The sequence below is a fragment of the Scyliorhinus torazame genome, chromosome X (assembly GCF_047496885.1).
Source record: "Scyliorhinus torazame isolate Kashiwa2021f chromosome X, sScyTor2.1, whole genome shotgun sequence".
NCBI classification, from domain to species: domain Eukaryota; kingdom Metazoa; phylum Chordata; class Chondrichthyes; order Carcharhiniformes; family Scyliorhinidae; genus Scyliorhinus; species Scyliorhinus torazame.
In genome coordinates, this window is record NC_092738.1 from 11,059,949 (window position 1) to 11,078,002 (window position 18,054).

At 50.9% G+C, this 18,054-nt stretch overlaps 1 protein-coding gene across 1 annotated transcript in view; it reads right to left on the reverse strand.

Moving 5' to 3' along the window:
• Nucleotides 1-18,054, reverse strand: part of LOC140405389 (activin receptor type-1-like) — a 490,146-nt gene that overhangs the window by 88,160 nt on the left and 383,932 nt on the right. Inside the window, exons 3-5 of the mRNA XM_072493730.1 lie at nucleotides 9,365-9,438; nucleotides 5,337-5,558; nucleotides 336-569 (exon numbers count right to left, since the gene is read on the reverse strand). Of these exons, the coding sequence (XP_072349831.1) occupies nucleotides 336-569; nucleotides 5,337-5,558; nucleotides 9,365-9,438 (530 nt within the window). The remainder of the gene's footprint in view (nucleotides 1-335; nucleotides 570-5,336; nucleotides 5,559-9,364; nucleotides 9,439-18,054) is intronic.

The following is an 18,054-nucleotide window of genomic DNA, read 5'->3' on the forward strand; positions in this document are numbered from 1 at the left end:
GGAGCAGACTCGATGGGCCGAGTGGCCGAATTCTGCTCCTATGTCTCATGGTTCAGCAGGTAAAATACTCTGTCTGCTCCATTACAAGGACAATGTTGCAAGGGTAGAACTCCCGATGCCAGGAGTTTCAATTCCTTTGGCTCATTTGGGACCCAGACCAACACTTCCCACCTTCCCACCCCTCCTTCCCTCTGCCTCACCATCCCCAAGCTGGATATCACCATGCTAAGGCGGCGCCTTTGCAAACTCTGGCAAATGGTGAGTGTTGAAGACTATCAACAGGGTTGATCCCCCAACAGAAGGGTTGGCGAGTAAATCTGGAAACGTGCATTTACCTATTTCCGCTGTAATATTGTAGTTACAGAAGTTTCCTTTGCAACACACCATTCGGGAAACGGCACTTGATTGGTTACAGGGAATATCTTTGAGATGGTGACAACCCTTTGAGACTGCATCAGGGTGTTCGCTGTCCATGGAAACAAAACACTGGTAACCAATGCACGTCTTCGTGTCACAATATCCTCCCTCGCAAACACAGTCAAACTTCTCGAGCTTCTTCTCAACTACAACTGGTGGGAATAAGCAAATCATGATGTTACCAATGGCTAGTGTTTATTGCTGGTACATATTTGGTACCTACACAAACCCTCAGTTAACCCATTTGACATGCATCAATCCACCATTTTAGTGCAGGCGTCCTTTGAATTTTATTTGCAAACCACTCACCGCCCCCTTCCCTCACACATGCCCCCGCCCCCCCCCCCCCCCCCCGCCCCCCCCTCCCCCCATCCCATCAATAGGTAAGTAGAGAAGGATTAGACTCCAAAACTTCAAGGTTTTGTCCTGTCCCAGTGATATTTGGGGTGGCACGGTAGCACAATGGTTATACACTGTTGCTTCACAGCACTCGGGTCCCAGGTTCGATTCCCGGCTTGGGTCACTGTCTGTGCGGAGTCTGCACGTTCTCCCCGTTTCTGCGTGGGTTTCCTCCGGGTGCTCCGGTTTCCTCCCACGGTCCAAAGACGTGCTGTGAGGTGAATTGGACATTCTGAATTCTCCCTCTGTGACCCGAACAGGCGCCGGAATGTGGCGACTAGGGGCTTTTCACAGTAACTTCATTGCAGTGTTAATGTAAGCCTACTTGTGACAATAATTGAGATTATTATTAACGGCAGTGGTCTGGGCCTATTTAACATGTATGTCATTGGTACCGAGATATAATTTTAAGGTCTTGGCCTTTGAAAAGCAGATCTGGAGAGAAATGCAGTGTCGGACCATGCCCCACACTGGGTGGATTAACGGGTGAGCAATGAGGGGGGTCAGCGCCTGCAATGGAGATTGGATGTAGGACTGTTAGCGGATGAGGGAGTGTGCGGGTGGGTGAGGGGGGCTATCCAGAATTATTTGGAGATAAATGACACGGGGGAGATTTCGGCAGCAACGGTGTGGGAGGCGCTGAAGGCAGTGGTTAGGGGGAAGAGCTAATTTCAATACGGGTTCATAGGGAGAAGGTGGAGTGGGTAGAGATGGATAGGCTGGTTAGGGAGATTCTTCAGGTGTACAGAAGGTATTCTAAAGCCCCGAAGGCGGGGTTGTTGAAGGAGCGGCAGAAGCTGCAGGTGGAGTTTGGTCTGATATCCCCAGGGAAGGCGGTGGAGCAGTTGATAAAGGCGAGGGAGGCGATATATGAATATGGTGAGAAGGCCAGTAGGATGCTAGCACACCAGCTCAGGAAAAGGGAGGCGGCCAGGGAGATAGGAAGGACAGAGGGGGAACACGGTCTTGGACCCAGCGGGGGTGAATGGGATGTTCAAGGAGTTTTACAGTCGGCTGTCTGAGTCGGAGCCCCCAGCTGGGGTGGAGGGGATGAGGCAGTTTTAGGAAGGGTTGGAGTTTCCGAAGGTGGAGGAAGGGTTGGAGGAGGGGTTGGGAGCACCGATCGGGATTGTAGGAGTAGTAGAGGGATTGAAGGCCATGCAGTCGGGTAAGGCCCTGGGACCAGACGGCTACCCAGTGGAATTTTACAAGAGGTTTTCTGTGATGCTGGGCCCGCTGATGGTGAGGGTATTTAATGAGGAAAGGGGGCGGGGTGTCCTTCCCCCAACAATGTCACAGGCTTCGATATCATTGATCCTGAAGCGGGAGAAGGACCCAGAGCAATGCGGGTCATACAGACCAATCTCCCGACTGAATGTTGATGCCTAATTGCTGGCCAAAATTCTGGCCTCGAGGAGAGAGGACTGTGTTCCAGGGGTGATAGGGGAGGACCAGGCGGGGTTTGTTAAGGGTAGGCAGCTAACGGCCAATGTTAGAGGGCTCTTGAATGTAATCATGATGCCCTCCGAGGGGAGGGAGGCAGAGGTGGTGGTCGCGATGGACGCGGAGAAGGCCTTTGACCGGGTGGAGTGGAATTATCTGTGGGAGGCCCTGGGACGGTTTGGGTTTGGACAGGGTTTTGTTGACTGGGTGCGGTTGCTGTACCAGGCACCGGTGGAGAGTGTGCGAACGAACCGGGTGAGTTTGGACTACTTTAGACTGCACCGGGGGACAATGCAGGATTGTCCCCTCCCCCACTGTTGTTTGCCTTGGCTGTAGAGCTATTGGCGATGGCGCTGAGAGCGTCAAAGGACTGGAAAGGACTAGTCCAGAGGAGGAGGGGGCGCGTGGAACACAGGGTCTCGTTATATGCAGACGACCTACTCCTGTATATTTCTGACCCGTTAGGGGGGGATGGGGGAGATTATACAAATCTTTGGGAAATTTGGCAGGTTCTCGGGGTACAAATTGAATATGGGTAAGAGTGAGGTTTTTGTGATCCAGGTGAGGGGGCAGGAGAGGACAGTTGCTGTTTACAGCGGTGGGGGGGGGGGGGGGGGGGGGTTTCGTCACCTGGATATTCAGGTGGCTCGGGGATGGGAGCAGCTACACAAATTAAATGTGGCCCGGTTAGTTGAGCAGATGAAGGAGGACTTCTGGAGGTGGGACACGCTCCCGCTGTCACTGGCGGGAAGGGTACAGACCGTAAAAATGACGGTTCTCCTGAGATTTTTGTTTGTTTTCCAGTGCCTCCCTATTTTTATACCAAAGGCCTTTTTTAAGCGGGTGAATGCGGTGATCTCTGGGTTTGTGTGGGTGGGTAAAACCGGTAAAACCCCGGAAGTAAACAAAGTGCTGGGGGGGGGGGGAGCTGGCACTGCCGAACTTTAGGAACTGTTACTGGGCGGCATATATAGCCATGATAAGGAAGTGGGTAGTTGGGGGGGAGGGGCGCGCGGTGTGGGAGTGGGAGCAGGTATAGGTGGCCTCATGTATAGGCACAAGTTTAGGGGCACTGGTAATGGCTCCTCTGCCGTTCTCGCCGGCCCAGTACTCCACAAGCCCAGTGGTAGTGGCGGCCCTGAGAGTATGGGGACAGTGGCGGAATGGGAGTGGAGGGAGCGTAGGTGTGGGCTCCGATCTGGGGTAATCACCAGTTTGTGCCTTGCAGGTTAGACGGGGGTTTCGGAGGTGGCAGAGAGCAGGTATTGAGAGGCTGAGAGATCTGTTTACTGATGGGAGCTTTCCTTGTTTGCAGGATCTGGAGGAGGAGTTTGAATTGCCGGGGGAGAATGGGTTCAATATCTGCAGGTGAGGGATTTTGTGCGAAGGCAGGTTTTGACCTTTCCGCTTCACCGCCACAGGGGATACAGGACAGGGTAGTCTCTGGAATGGGGGTGGGGGAGGGGGAGGTATCGGAAATCTATAAAGAACTTATGGAGTGGGAGGAAACCCAGATAGGTGTGCTAAAGTGTAAATGGGAAGGTGAGTTGGGAAAGGAGTTCGAGGCGGGTCTGTGGGAGGATGCCCTCAGAGTCAACGTGATCTCATCATGTGCCAGGCTCAGCCTGATACAATTCAAGGTGTTTCACCGGATGAGCAGGTTTTTTTGGGTTGAGGACAGGTGTGTGAGGTGTGCAGGAGGGCCCGCAAATCATGTCCACATGTTCTGGGCATGTCCGAAGCTCAGGGGACTCTGGCAGGGATTTGCACATGTCATGTTCATGGTACTAAAAACAAGGGTGGCGCCGAGTCTAGAGGTGGCGATTTTTCGAGTGTCGGAAGAACCGGGAGTCCAGGGGGCGAGAGAGACCAACGTTTTGGCCTTTGCCTCCTTGGTAGCCCGGAGACGGATATTGCTAGCATGGAGGGACTCGGAGCCCCCGAAATCAGGGGTATACTCCAAGGTTCTATACAGCTGCAACATGACTTGCCAATTTTTATACTCAATGCCCCGGCCAATGAAGGCAAGCATGCCGTATGCCTTCTTGACTACCTTCTCCACCTGTGTCGCCCCTTTCAGTGACCTGTGGACCTGTACACCTAGATCTCTCTGACTTTCAATACTCTTGAGGGTTCTACCATTCACTGTATATTCCCGACCTGCATTAGTTCCTTCGGAGGTGTCAGCCGTTTATCAACTTCTTTGGTGGAAAACTAAACTGTTAGCAGATTCAATTGGTGGGGGGGGGGGTTAGTGTGTAAGGGGGGGCAGGGGAAGTTAGGTTATTTTTGTTTGGCTTAGGCGGGAACAGTGAGAGATGGAGGGGGGTGTTACGCACTGAATTATGTTTACATTTGTATTTGTATCTTTTGTTATAAAACCATAAATGCCTGAATAAAATGTTTGTTAAAAAAGAAATAACTGTAATTTGAAGGTTTCTGCATGGGTAGTTGTCTGTTGCCCGGCAACATTGAAAAAATGGGAGGAGTCAACTGGTCAGAAGAGGCCTGGGGACGATAGATTGCAAAAGAACGTGAAGTGACATGAGGAAAACATTTTTACACAAGGGTGGTTAGGATCTGGAATGCTCTGCCTGAGAGTAAGGTGGAGGCAGGTTCAATGGTGGCTTTCAAAAGGATCATTATCTGAAGAGAACCATTTGCAGGGTTATGGGGAAAAGGGCAGGAGAGTGGGACTAGTTGAGTAGTTCTCACAGACAGACGTGATGGGCTGAATGGCCTCTTTTTCTGTGCTCCCATGTTATGAAACTTCCCTGCTCCTTGATGTTCTTGTGAGCCAGGTGGAGCTGGAATGAAACCCCTGTGTAGACCCTCAGAGAGACCTTGGGCCTTCCCAATCTGCAGACGTCCAGGGACCTTCCCACTTCTCATCCAGTTGTGCTCAACGACCCACTCCCATCCGCCAGCCAGGTGGTCAATCTGTTCGCCCAATTTAAAACAAAAGTGAGGCTAAACTCTGCCAAGGTACAATGCTTGAGATGTTTTAAACTGTTATTCTGTAATATCTACCTCTGCAAGACCAAATATTCAGCCACATACTCAATAGGTTGGCATACCTTCAGTGGGCATTTGCATGGAATTGGCATTGCAAAGGAAACTGTTGCAGCATTCTGTTACCCCTTTAGTTGATAGTTGGATGCAACTCTCGTTACTTAAGCAGCCTTTTTGATGGACCAATAGTCCATTATTGGCACTGTGTGTCTGAAAGCACAACTTCCCAATGCATCGGTCTCCCATGCAATCAGCTCCTTCACAAACACACTGAATGGTGGCTGTACCTGTGAAGGGAAATGACATTTTCTTGTCAAACCTCTTTGTCAAACCTGTGCAATTATGTGTAGCAGTGAGGAATGAGTCTGTAAAAGAACTATGAAATAGAACAAAGAACAAAGAAAAGTACAGCACAGGAACAGGCCCTTCGGCCCTCCAAGCCCGTGCCGACCATGCTGCCCGACTAAACTACAATCTTCTACACTTCCTGGGTCCGTATCCCTCTATTCCCATCCTATTCATGTATTTGTCAAGATGCCCCTTAAATGTCACTATCGTCCCTGCTTCCACCACCTCCTCCGGCAGCGAGTTCCAGGCACCCACTACCCTTTGCGTAAAAAACTTGCCTCGTACATCTACTCTAAACCTTGCCCCTCTCACCTTAAACCTATGCCCCCTAGTAATTGACCCCTCTACCCCGGGGAAAAGCCTCTGACTATCCACTCTGTCTATGCCCCTCATCATTTTGTAGACCTCTATCAGGTCGCCCCTCAACCTCCTTCGTTCCAGTGAGAACAAACCGAGTTTATTCAACCGCTCCTCATAGCTAATGCCCTCCATACCAGGCAACATTCTGGTAAATCTCTTCTGCACCCTCTCTAAAGCCTCCACATCCTTCTGGTAGTGTGGCGACCAGAATTGAACACTATACTCCAAGTGTGGCCTAACTAAGGTTCTATACAGCTGCAACATGACTTGCCAATTCTTATACTCAATGCCCCGGCCAATGAAGGCAAGCATGCCGTATGCCTTCTTGACTACCTTCTCCACCTGTGTTGCCCCTTTCAGTGACCTGTGGACCTGTACTCCTAGATCTCTTTGACTTTCAATACTCTTGAGGGTTCTACCATTCACTGTATATTCCCTACCTGCATTAGACCTTCCAAAATGCATTACCTCACATTTGTCCGGATTAAACTCCATCTGCCATCTCTCTGCCCAAGTCTTCAAACAATCTAAATCCTGTTGTATCCTCTGACAGTCCTCATCAGTACTAATCTACCTCTTGCTCCCTCGGTCCTTCTTAGCTAAACTGATGACCATCCAAAGTACCCTCTTGGTTCCCATGTTAGCCAATATTGTTCACGGTTCTCTCTCTTCAGAAGTTGTCTTTCGCCCCTTTAAATCTGCTGTTATCATCCCTTTCCTCAAGGAACCACCCCTTATTCCCTCTGTCATTGTAAACTACCGCCTCACCTCCAACCGTCCTTTCCTCTCCCAAGGCCTTGAATATGTTGTCACTTTCCAAATCCGCTCCCATCTTTCCCAAAGCTCCATGCTTTTGAATCCCTCCAATCAGGATTCTTCCCCTGATACCGAAACAGCACTGATCAAAGTCACAGTTGAGATGCTGTGTGACTGGGACAAAGGGAAACTTTCCTCCTTGTCCTTCTCTCCCTGTCCGCAGCCTTTGACACAGGCTGACCACCCCATCCTCCTCCAACAGCCTCTCCACTTTCGTCCAGCTGGGTGGGGACGGCTCCCACCTGCTTCCATTCTGATCTATCGAATCGTAGTCTGAGAATCACCGTGAGGTACCCTCAATAACGAAGCTTAGAGATTAAACTGTAAAGAAGGCTTTATTAGACTAAGAACTATGTTAGAGCTGAGACAAGTGCTGACTGCTACACAGCCCATGAGGCAGCCCTTTATATATGGCTCCCAGATGGGCGGAGCCAGAGGCGGAGTCCCCAGGGTTCCAAGCCCGGTCTTAAAGGGGACATCACCTTACATGATGATAAGGCAGTAACCGTTCATCACACACCGGCAATGGCTTCTCTTCCTGTTCCCGCACTCTTACCTCTGGTGCCCCCCCCCCCCCCCCCGCAAGGATCTATCCCTGACCCCCTCCTATTTCACATCGACGTGCTGTCCTTCAGTGACATCATTGGAAAGCACAGCGTTAGTTTTCACACTGAGGACAGCCAGCTCTACCTCACCCCCACCTCTCTCGCCCCCCCCCCCCCCCCCCCCCTCCCCCCCCCACTGTCTCGAAATGATCAGACTGCTTATCCCACATCCAGTACCGGATGAGCAGAAATTCCCTCCAACTAAATATTGAGAAGTCTGAAGTCATTCATCTTTGGTCTCTGTCACAAGCTTTGTTTCCTAGCTATCAACTGCACCCACAAGAGTTTGAGATTAAACCAGACTGTTCGCAAACTTGTGTCACATTTGACCCCAAGATTAACTTCTGACCACATATCTAGACCATCACTAATACCACCTATTTCCATCTCCTTAGCATCATCTGACTTGGCCCCTGTCTCAGTTGATTTGCTGCTGAAACCCTCATCCATATCTTTGTTACCTCCAGACTTGACTATTCCCTCACTCTCCTGGCTGCCCCCCCATATTCTACCCTCTGTAAACCAGAGATCACCCATAACCCTGCTGCCCTGTGTCCTAACTCACAGCCAGTCCCGTTTCCCTCTCACCCTCCGTGTGCTCGCTGACCTACACCGGCTCCCGATCAATCAACGTCCTGATTTTAAAATTCTCATCCTTGTTTTCAAATCCCATCAAGTCCTCTCCCCCTCCCTATCTCTGGAATCTCCTCCAGCCCCACAACCCCCCCGAGATCTCTGTGCTCCTCTAATTCTGGCCTCTCGAGCAACTCCGATTTTAATTGCTCCGCCATTGTTCCCCGCTCCTTCAGCTGCCAGGGCTCCAAGCTCTGGAATTCCATCCCCAAACCTCTCCATCCCCCCTCTTTACATCACTTTCCACCTTTAAGACACTCCTTAAAATCGACCTCAATGACCAAGATTTGGGTTATCTGATGCGGCTTCACACTTTGTTTTATAATCACTCCTGTGAAGCACCTTGGGATATTTTATGAAATGAAAGGTGTAAATGTAACTTATGCTTGGTGTTTGTGTGGTGGGAAGAAAATCTGCCAATATTACCCGATCTGACCTCAATATGACACACATGGTATCTTAAAGGGGACAACTTATGAGCACCTTGCACATATCGACAGGGTTGCCATACAGCCATGTGTGTCTGCAATTTACAGGGCATATTGCTCTTAACTACCCTTCTTGCCTACATGCAAGAAATGGCTGAAGGCACTGGATACTGCAAAGGCGATAGACCCTGACAATATTCCAGCAATAATACTGAAGACTTGGGCTCCAGAACTTGCCACGCCCATATCCAAAGGTAGTAATCCAGGAGGCGGGAAGATGAAGGCTATACAGGATTGTTTTAACTCGAATGCCATAGCGTACAACACAAATGTTCCAGCCTGGGATTATCGGAACTTCCACTCCGAGTCTGGGAGCATTTAAATGGCTCATGTGTCCCATCTGGATGGACCACCACCCGCTACCATGGGAACCCATACTCCACGAGCCCCATGGGGAGATCGATAAGTAGGGTCATCACACCAAGCTGTTCCAGTACAGCTACAACACTGGCATCTACCCGGCAATGTGGAAAATTGCCCAGGTGTGTCCTGTACACAAGAAACAGGACAAATCCAACCCAGCCCAATCCCGCCCTATCAGTCTGCTCTCCATCATCAGCAAAGTGATGGAAGGAGTCATCAACAGAGCTGTCAAGCGGCACTTACTCAGCAATAACCTGCTCACGGACGCTCAGTTTGGGTTCCGCCAGGGTCACTCAGCTCCTGACCTCATTACAGCCTTGGTTCAAACATGGACAAAAGAGCTGAATGCCAGAGGTGAGGGGAGAGTGGCTGCCCCTGACATCAAAGTAGCATTTGACCGAGTGTGACATCGAGGAGCCCGAGAAAAGAGAGCGCAAGGTGGTGGACTAATAGCTGTGCATGGCCTGTTTTACATCTTACCTTCTGCAAGGGGTCGTGAACAGACCAGACCCGCCAGGATAGTGATAAGAAGTGCTTTCATTGTCACAGGAGACCTGGAACATAAGGGAGAGATGTGTTTCATTCAATACAGTTGCATATAATTTTTAACACTATCGAGTAAAAATGTTCCCCGATATTACCACCACCACCACCCACCCCCACCCACCCCCAAAAACTATCTGAAACCAACCATGATATAAATCCTCAAGGATTCCCAGTAATTCTGAGTAGATCCCGGTTACTCCATAGATCAAAGGTTATCTATTTTCATTCACCTTTCTACAGCTCAAGGTTCACATATGATGAAAAACTGAGTGAATGAAAACAGCCACAACAAGGAGGAAATATTCATTTGAAAGAGAGTGGGGCAAATTTGAGTTTATCAAAATTAAGGGAGTTACTGATAGGAAATGGCACATTGTTTGACTTCTTTTCCTACTCCCAGCATCGAACATTCCCCGGACAGGTACAGCACGGGATTCGATACGGAGTAAATCTCCCTCTACACAGTCCCCATCAAACACTCCCAGGACAGGTACAGCACGGGGTTAGATACAGAGTAAAACTCCCTCGACACTGTCCCCATCAAACACTCCCAGGACAGGTACAGCACGGGGTTAGATACAGAGTAAAGCTCCCTCTACACTGTCCCCATCAAACACTCCCAGGACAGGTACAGCACGGGGTTAGAAACAGAGTAAAGCTCCCTCTACACAGTCCCCATCAAACACTCCCAGGACAGGTACAGCACGGGGTTAGATACAGAGTAAAGCTCCCTCTACACTTTCCCCATCAAACACTCCCAGGACAGGTACAGCACGGGGTTAGATACAGAGTAAAGCTCCCTCGACACTGTCCCCATCAAACACTCCCAGGACAGGTACAGCACGGGGTTAGATACAGAGTAAAGCTCCCTCTACACTGTCCCCATCAAACACTCCCCGGGCAGGTACAGCACGGGGTTAGATACAGAGTAAAGCTCCCTCTACACTGTCCCCATCAAACACTCCCAGGACAGGTACAGCACGGGTTAGATACAGAGTAAAGCTCCCTCCACACTCTTCCCATCAAACACTCCCAGGTCAGTTACAGCACGGGGATAGATACAGAGTAAAGCTCCCTCTACACTGTCGCCATCAAACACTCCCAGGACAGGTACAGCACGTGGTTAGATACAGAGTAAAGCTCCCTCTAAACTGTCCCCATCAAACACTCCCAGGACAGGGACAGCACGGGGTTAGATACAGAGTAAAGCTCCCTCTACACTGTCCCCATCAAATACTCCCAGGACAGGTACAGCACGGGGTTAGATACAGAGTAAAGCTCCCTCTACACTGTCCCCATCAAACACTCCCAGGACAGGTACAGTACGGGGTTAGATACAGAGTAAAGCTCCCTCTACATTGTCCCCATCAAACACTCCCAGGACAGGTACAGCACGGGGTTAGAAACAGAGTAAAGCTCCCTCTACACTGTCCCCATCAAACACTCCCAGGACAGGTACAGCACGGGGTTAGATACAGAGTAAAGCTCCCTCTACACTTTCCCCATCAAACACTCCCAGGACAGGTACAGCACGGGGTTAGATACAGAGTAAAGCTCCCTCGACACTGTCCCCATCAAACACTCCCAGGACAGGTACAGCACGGGGTTAGATACAGAGTAAAGCTCCCTCTACACTGTCCCCATCAAACACTCCCCGGGCAGGTACAGCACGGGGTTAGATACAGAGTAAAGCTCCCTCTACACTGTCCCCATCAAACACTCCCAGGACAGGTACAGCACGGGTTAGATACAGAGAAAAGCTCCCTCTACACTGTCCCCATCAAACACTCCCAGGGCAAGTACAGCACGGGGTTAGATACAGAGTAAAGATCCCTCTACACTGTCCCCATCAAATACTCACACGACAGGTACAGCACTGGGTTAGATACAGAGTAAAGCTCCCTCTACACTGCCCCCATCAAACACTCCCAGGACAGGTACACAACGGGGTTGGATACAGAGTAAAGCTCCCTCTACACTGTCCCCATCAAACACTCCCAGGACAGGTACAGCACGGGGTTAGATACAGAGTAAAGCTCCCTCTACACTGTCCCCATCGAACACTCCGAGGACAGGTACAGCACGGGGTTAGATACAGAGTAAAGCTCCCTCTACACTGTCCCCATCAAATACTCCCACGACAGGTAAAGCACTGGGTTACATACAGACTAAAGCTCCCTCGACACTGTCCCCATCAAACACTCCCAGGACAGGTACAGCACAGGGTTAGATACAGAGTAAAGCTCACTCTACACTGTCCCCATCAAACACTCCCAGGACATGTACAGCACGGGGTTAGATACAGAGTAAAGCTCCCTCTACACTGTCCCCATCAAATACTCCCACGACAGGTACAGCACTGGGTTAGCTACAGACTAAAGCTCCCTCTACACTGTCCCCATTAAACACTCCCAGGACAGGTACAGCACGGGGTTAGATACAGAGTAAAGCTCCCTCTACACTGTCCCCATCAAACACTCCCAGGATAGATAAAGCACGGGGTTAGATACAGAGTAAAGCTCCCTCTGCACTGTCCCCATCAAACACTCCCAGGACTGGTACAGCACGGGATTCGATACAGAGTAAAGCTCCCTCTACACTGTCCCCATCAAACACTCCCAGGACAGGTACAGCACGGGATTCGATACAGAGTAAAGCTCCCTCTACACTGTCCCCATCAAACACTCCCAGGACAGGTACAGCACGGGGTTAGATACAGAGTAAAGCTCCCTGTACACTGTCCCCATCAAACACTCCCAGGACAGGTACAGCACGGGGTTAGATACAGAGTAAAGCTCCCTCCACACTGTCCCCATCAAACACTCCCAGGACAGGTACAGCACGGGGATAGATACAGAATAAAGCTCCTGTACATTGCCATCAAACACTCCCAGGACAGGTACAGCACAGGATTCGATACAGAGTAAAGCTCCCTCTACACTGTCCCCATCAAACACTCCCAATACAGGTACAGCATGGGGTTAGATACAGAGTAAAGCTCCCTCTACACTGTCCCCATCAAAAACTCCCAGGACAGGTAAAGCACGGGGTTGGATACAAAGTAAAGCTCCCTCTACACTGTCCCCATCAAACACTCCCAGGACAGATACAGCACAGGGTTAGATACAGAGTAAAGCTCCCCCTACACTGTCCCCATCAAACACTCCCAGGACAGGTACAGCACGGGGTTAGATACAGAGTAAAGCTCCCCCTGCACTGTCCGCATGAAACACTCCCAGGACAGGTACAGCACGGGGTTAGATACAGAGGAAAGCTCCCCCTACCCTGTCCCCATCAAGCACTCCCAGGACAGGTACAGCACAGGGTTAGATAAAGAGTAAAGCTCCCCTACACTGTCCCCATCAAACACTCCCAGGACAGATACAGCACGGGGATAGATACCGAGTAAAGCTCCCCCTAGACTGTCCCCATCAAGCACTCCCAGGACAGCGACAGCACGGGGTTAGATAGAGAGGAAAGCTCCTCCGACACTGTCCCCATCAAACACTCCCAGGACAGGTACAGTACGGGGTTAGATACAGAGTAAAGCTCCCCCTACACTGTCCCCATCAAACACTCCCAGGACAGGTACAGCACGGGGTTAGATACAGAGTAAAACTCCCTCTACACTGTCCCCATCAAACACTCCCAGGACAGGTACAGCACAGGGTTAGATACAGAGTAAAGCGCCCTCTACACTGTCCCCATCAAACACTCCCAGGACGGGTACAGCACGGGGTTAGATACAGAGTAAAGTTCCCTCTACACTGTCCCCATCAAACACTCCCAGGACAGGTACAGCACGGGGTTAGATACAGAGTAAAGCTCCCTCTACAGTGTCCCCATCAAACACTCCCAGGACAGGTACAGCACGGGGTTAGATACAGAGTAAAGCTTCCTCCACACTCTCCCCATCAAACACTACCAGGTCAGTTACAGCACGGGGATAGATACAGAGTAAAGCTCCCTCTACACTGTCCCCATCAAACACTCCCACGACAGGTACAGCACGTGGTTAGATACAGAGTAAAACTCCCTCTAAACTGTCCCCATCAAACACTCCCAGGACAGGGACAGCACGGGGTTAGATACAGAGTAAAGCTCCCTCTACACTGTCCCCATCAAACACTCCCAGGACAGGCACAGCACGGGGTTAGATACAGAGTAAAGCTGGCTCTACACTGTCCCCCATCAAACACTCCCAGGCCAGGTACAGCACGATGTTCGATGCAGAGTAAAGCTCCCTCTGCACTGTCCCCATCAAACACTCCCAGGGCTGGTACAGCGCGGGATTCGATACAGAGTAAAGCTCCCTCTACACTGTCCCCATCAAACACTCCCAGGAATGGTACAGCACGGGGTTAGATACAGAGTAAAGCTCCCCCTACACTGCCCACATCAAACACTCCCAGGACAGGTACAGCACGGGGTTAGATACAGAGTAAAGCTCCCTCTACACTGTCCCCATCAAACACTTCCAGGACAGGTACAGCACGGGGATAGATACAGAGTAAAGCTCCCTGTACACTGTCCCCATCAAACACTCCCAGGACAGGTACACAACGGGGTTAGATACAGAGTAAAGCTCCCTCTACACTGTCCCCATCAAACACTCCCAGGACAGGTACAGCACGGGGTTAGATACAGAGTAAAGCTCCCTCTACACTATCCCCCAACAAACACTCCCAGGACAGGTACAGCACGGGGATAGATACAGAATAAAGCTCCCTCTACACTGTCCCCATCAAACACTCCCAGGACAGGTACAGCACGGGGTTAGATACAGAGTAAAGCTCCCTCCACACTGTCCCCATCAAACACTCCCAGGACAGGTACAGCACGGGGATAGATACAGAATAAAGCTCCCTCTACACTGTCCCCATCAAACACTCCCAGGACAGGTACAGCACGGGGTTAGATACAGAGTAAAGCTCCCTGTACATTGCCATCAAACACTCCCAGGACAGGTACAGAACAGGATTCGATACAGAGTAAAGCTCCCTCTACACTGTCCCCATCAAACACTCCCAATACAGGTACAGCATGGGGTTAGATACAGAGTAAAGCTCCCTCTACACTGTCCCCATCAAAAACTCCCAGGACAGGTAAAGCACGGGGTTGGATACAGAGTAAAGCTCCCTCTACACTGTCCCCATCAAACACTCCCAGGACAGATACAGCACAGGGTTAGATACAGAGTAAAGCTCCCCTACACTGTCCCCATCAAACACTCCCAGGACAGGTACAGCACGGGGTTAGATACAGAGTAAAGCTCCCCCTGCACTGTCCGCATGAAACACTCCCAGGACAGGTACAGCACGGGGTTAGATACAGAGGAAAGCTCCCCCTACCCTGTCCCCATCAAGCACTCCCAGGACAGGTACAGCACAGGGTTAGATAAAGAGTAAAGCTCCCCTACACTGTCCCCATCAAACACTCCCAGGACAGATACAGCACGGGGATAGATACCGAGTAAAGCTCCCCCTAGACTGTCCCCATCAAGCACTCCCAGGACAGCGACAGCACGGGGTTAGATAGAGAGGAAAGCTCCTCCGACACTGTCCCCATCAAACACTCCCAGGACAGGTACAGTACGGGGCTGGATACAGAGTAAAGCTCCCCCTACACTGTCCCCATCAAACACTCCCAGGACAGGTACAGTACGGGGTTAGATACAGAGTAAAGCTCCCCCTACACTGTCCCCATCAAACACTCCCAGGACAGGTACAGCACGGGGTTAGATACAGAGTAAAACTCCCTCTACACTGTCCCCATCAAACACTCCCAGGACAGGTACAGCACAGGGTTAGATACAGAGTAAAGCGCCCTCTACACTGTCCCCATCAAACACTCCCAGGACGGGTACAGCATGGGGTTAGATACAGAGTAAAGTTCCCTCTACACTGTCCCCATCAAACACTCCCAGGACAGGTACAGCACGGGGTTAGATACAGAGTAAAGCTCCCTCTACAGTGTCCCCATCAAACACTCCCAGGACAGGTACAGCACGGGGTTAGATACAGAGTAAAGCTTCCTCCACACTCTCCCCATCAAACACTACCAGGTCAGTTACAGCACGGGGATAGATACAGAGTAAAGCTCCCTCTACACTGTCCCCATCAAACACTCCCAGGACAGGTACAGCACGTGGTTAGATACAGAGTAAAGCTCCCTCTAAACTGTCCCCATCAAACACTCCCAGGACAGAGACAGCACGGGGTTAGATACAGAGTAAAGCTGGCTCTACACTGTCCCCCATCAAACACTCCCAGGCCAGGTACAGCACGGTGTTCGATGCAGAGTAAAGCTCCCTCTGCACTGTCCCCATCAAACACTCCCAGGGCTGGTACAGCGCGGGATTCGATACAGAGTAAAGCTCCCTCTACACTGTCCCCATCAAACACTCCCAGGACAGGTACAGCACGGGGTTAGATACAGAGTAAAGCTCCCCCTACACTGCCCACATCAAACACTCCCAGGACAGGTACAGCACGGGGTTAGATACAGAGTAAAGCTCCCTCTACACTGTCCCCATCAAACACTTCCAGGACAGGTACAGCACGGGGATAGATACAGAGTAAAGCTCCCTGTACACTGCCCCCATCAAACACTCCCAGGACAGGTACACAACGGGGTTAGATACAGAGTAAAGCTCCCTCTACACTGTCCCCATCATACACTCCCAGGACAGGTACAGCACGGGGTTAGATACAGAGTAAAGCTCCCTCTACACTATCCCCCAACAAACACTCCCAGGACAGGTACAGCACGGGGATAGATACAGAATAAAGCTCCCTCTACACTGTCCCCATCAAACACTCCCAGGACAGGTACAGCACGGGGTTAGATACAGAGTAAAGCTCCCTGTACATTGCCATCAAACACTTGCAGGACAGGTCAAGCACGGGATTCGATACAGAGTAAAGCTCCCTCTACACTGTCCCCAACAAACACTCCCAGGACAGGTACAGCACGGGGTTCGATACAGAGTAAAGCTCCCTCTACACTGTCCCCATCAAACACTCCCAGGACAAGTACAGCACGGGGTTAGATACAGAGTAAAGCTCCCTCTACACTGTCCCCATCAAATACTCCCACGACAGGTACAGCACTGGGTTAGATACAGAGTAAAGCTCCCTCTACACTGCCCCCATCAAACACTCCCAGGACAGGTACACAACGGGGTTGGATACAGAGTAAAGCTCCCTCTACACTGTCCCCATCAAACACTCCCAGGACAGGTACAGCACGGGGTTAGATACAGAGTAAAGCTCCCTCTACACTGTCCCCATCAAACACTCCGAGGACAGGTACAGCACGGGGTTAGATACAGAGTAAAGCTCCCTCTACACTGTCCCCATCAAATACTCCCACGACAGGTACAGCACTGGGTTAGCTACAGACTAAAGCTCCCTCTACACTGTCCCCATCAAACACTCCCAGGACAGGTACAGCACGGGGTTAGATACAGAGGAAAGCTCCCTCTACACTGTCCCCATCAAACACTCCCAGGACAGATAAAGCACGGGGTTAGATACAGAGTAAAGCTCCCTCTGCACTGTCCCCATCAAACACTCCCAGGACTGGTACAGCACGGGATTCGATACAGAGTAAAGCTCCCTCTACACTGTCCCCATCAAACACTCCCAGGACAGGTACAGCACGGGATTCGATACAGAGTAAAGCTCCCCCTACACTGTCCACATCAAACACTCCCTGGACAGGTACAGCACGGGGTTAGATACAGAGTAAAGCTCTCTCTACACTGTCCCCATCAAACACTCCCAGGACAGGTACAGCACGGGGTTAGATACAGAGTAAAGCTCCCTGTACACTGTCCCCATCAAACACTCCCAGGACAGGTACAGCACGGGGTTAGATACAGAGTAAAGCTCCCTCCACACTGTCCCCATCAAATACTCCCAGGACAGGTACAGCACGGGGATAGATACAGAGTAAAGCTCCCTCTACACTGTCCCCATCAAACACTTCCAGGACAGGTACAGCACGGGGATAGATACAGAATAAAGCTCCCTCTACACTGTCCCCATCAAACACTCCCAGGACAGGTACAGCACGGGGTTAGATACAGAGTAAAGCTCCCTGTACATTGCCATCAAACACTCCCAGGACAGGTCCAGCACAGGATTCGATACAGAGTAAAGCACCCTCTACACTGTCCCCAACAAACACTCCCAGGACAGGGACAGCACGGGGTTCGACAGAGAGTAAAGCTCCCTCTACACTGTCCCCATCAAACACTCCCAATACAGGTACAGCATGGGGTTAGATACAGAGTAAAGCTCCCTCTACACTGTCCCCATCAAACACTCCCAGGACAGGTACAGCACGGGGTTAGATACAGAGTAAAGCTCCCTCTACACTGTCCCCATCAAACACTCCCAGGACAGGTAGAGCACGGGGTTGGATACAGAGTAAAGCTCCCTCTACACTGTCCCCATCAAACACTCCCAGGACAGATACAGCACAGGGTTAGATACAGAGTAAAGCTCCCCCTACACTGTCCCCATCAAACACTCCCAGGACAGGTACAGCACGGGGTTAGATACAGAGTAAAGCTCCCCCTGCACTGTCCCCATGAAACACTCCGAGGACAGGTACAG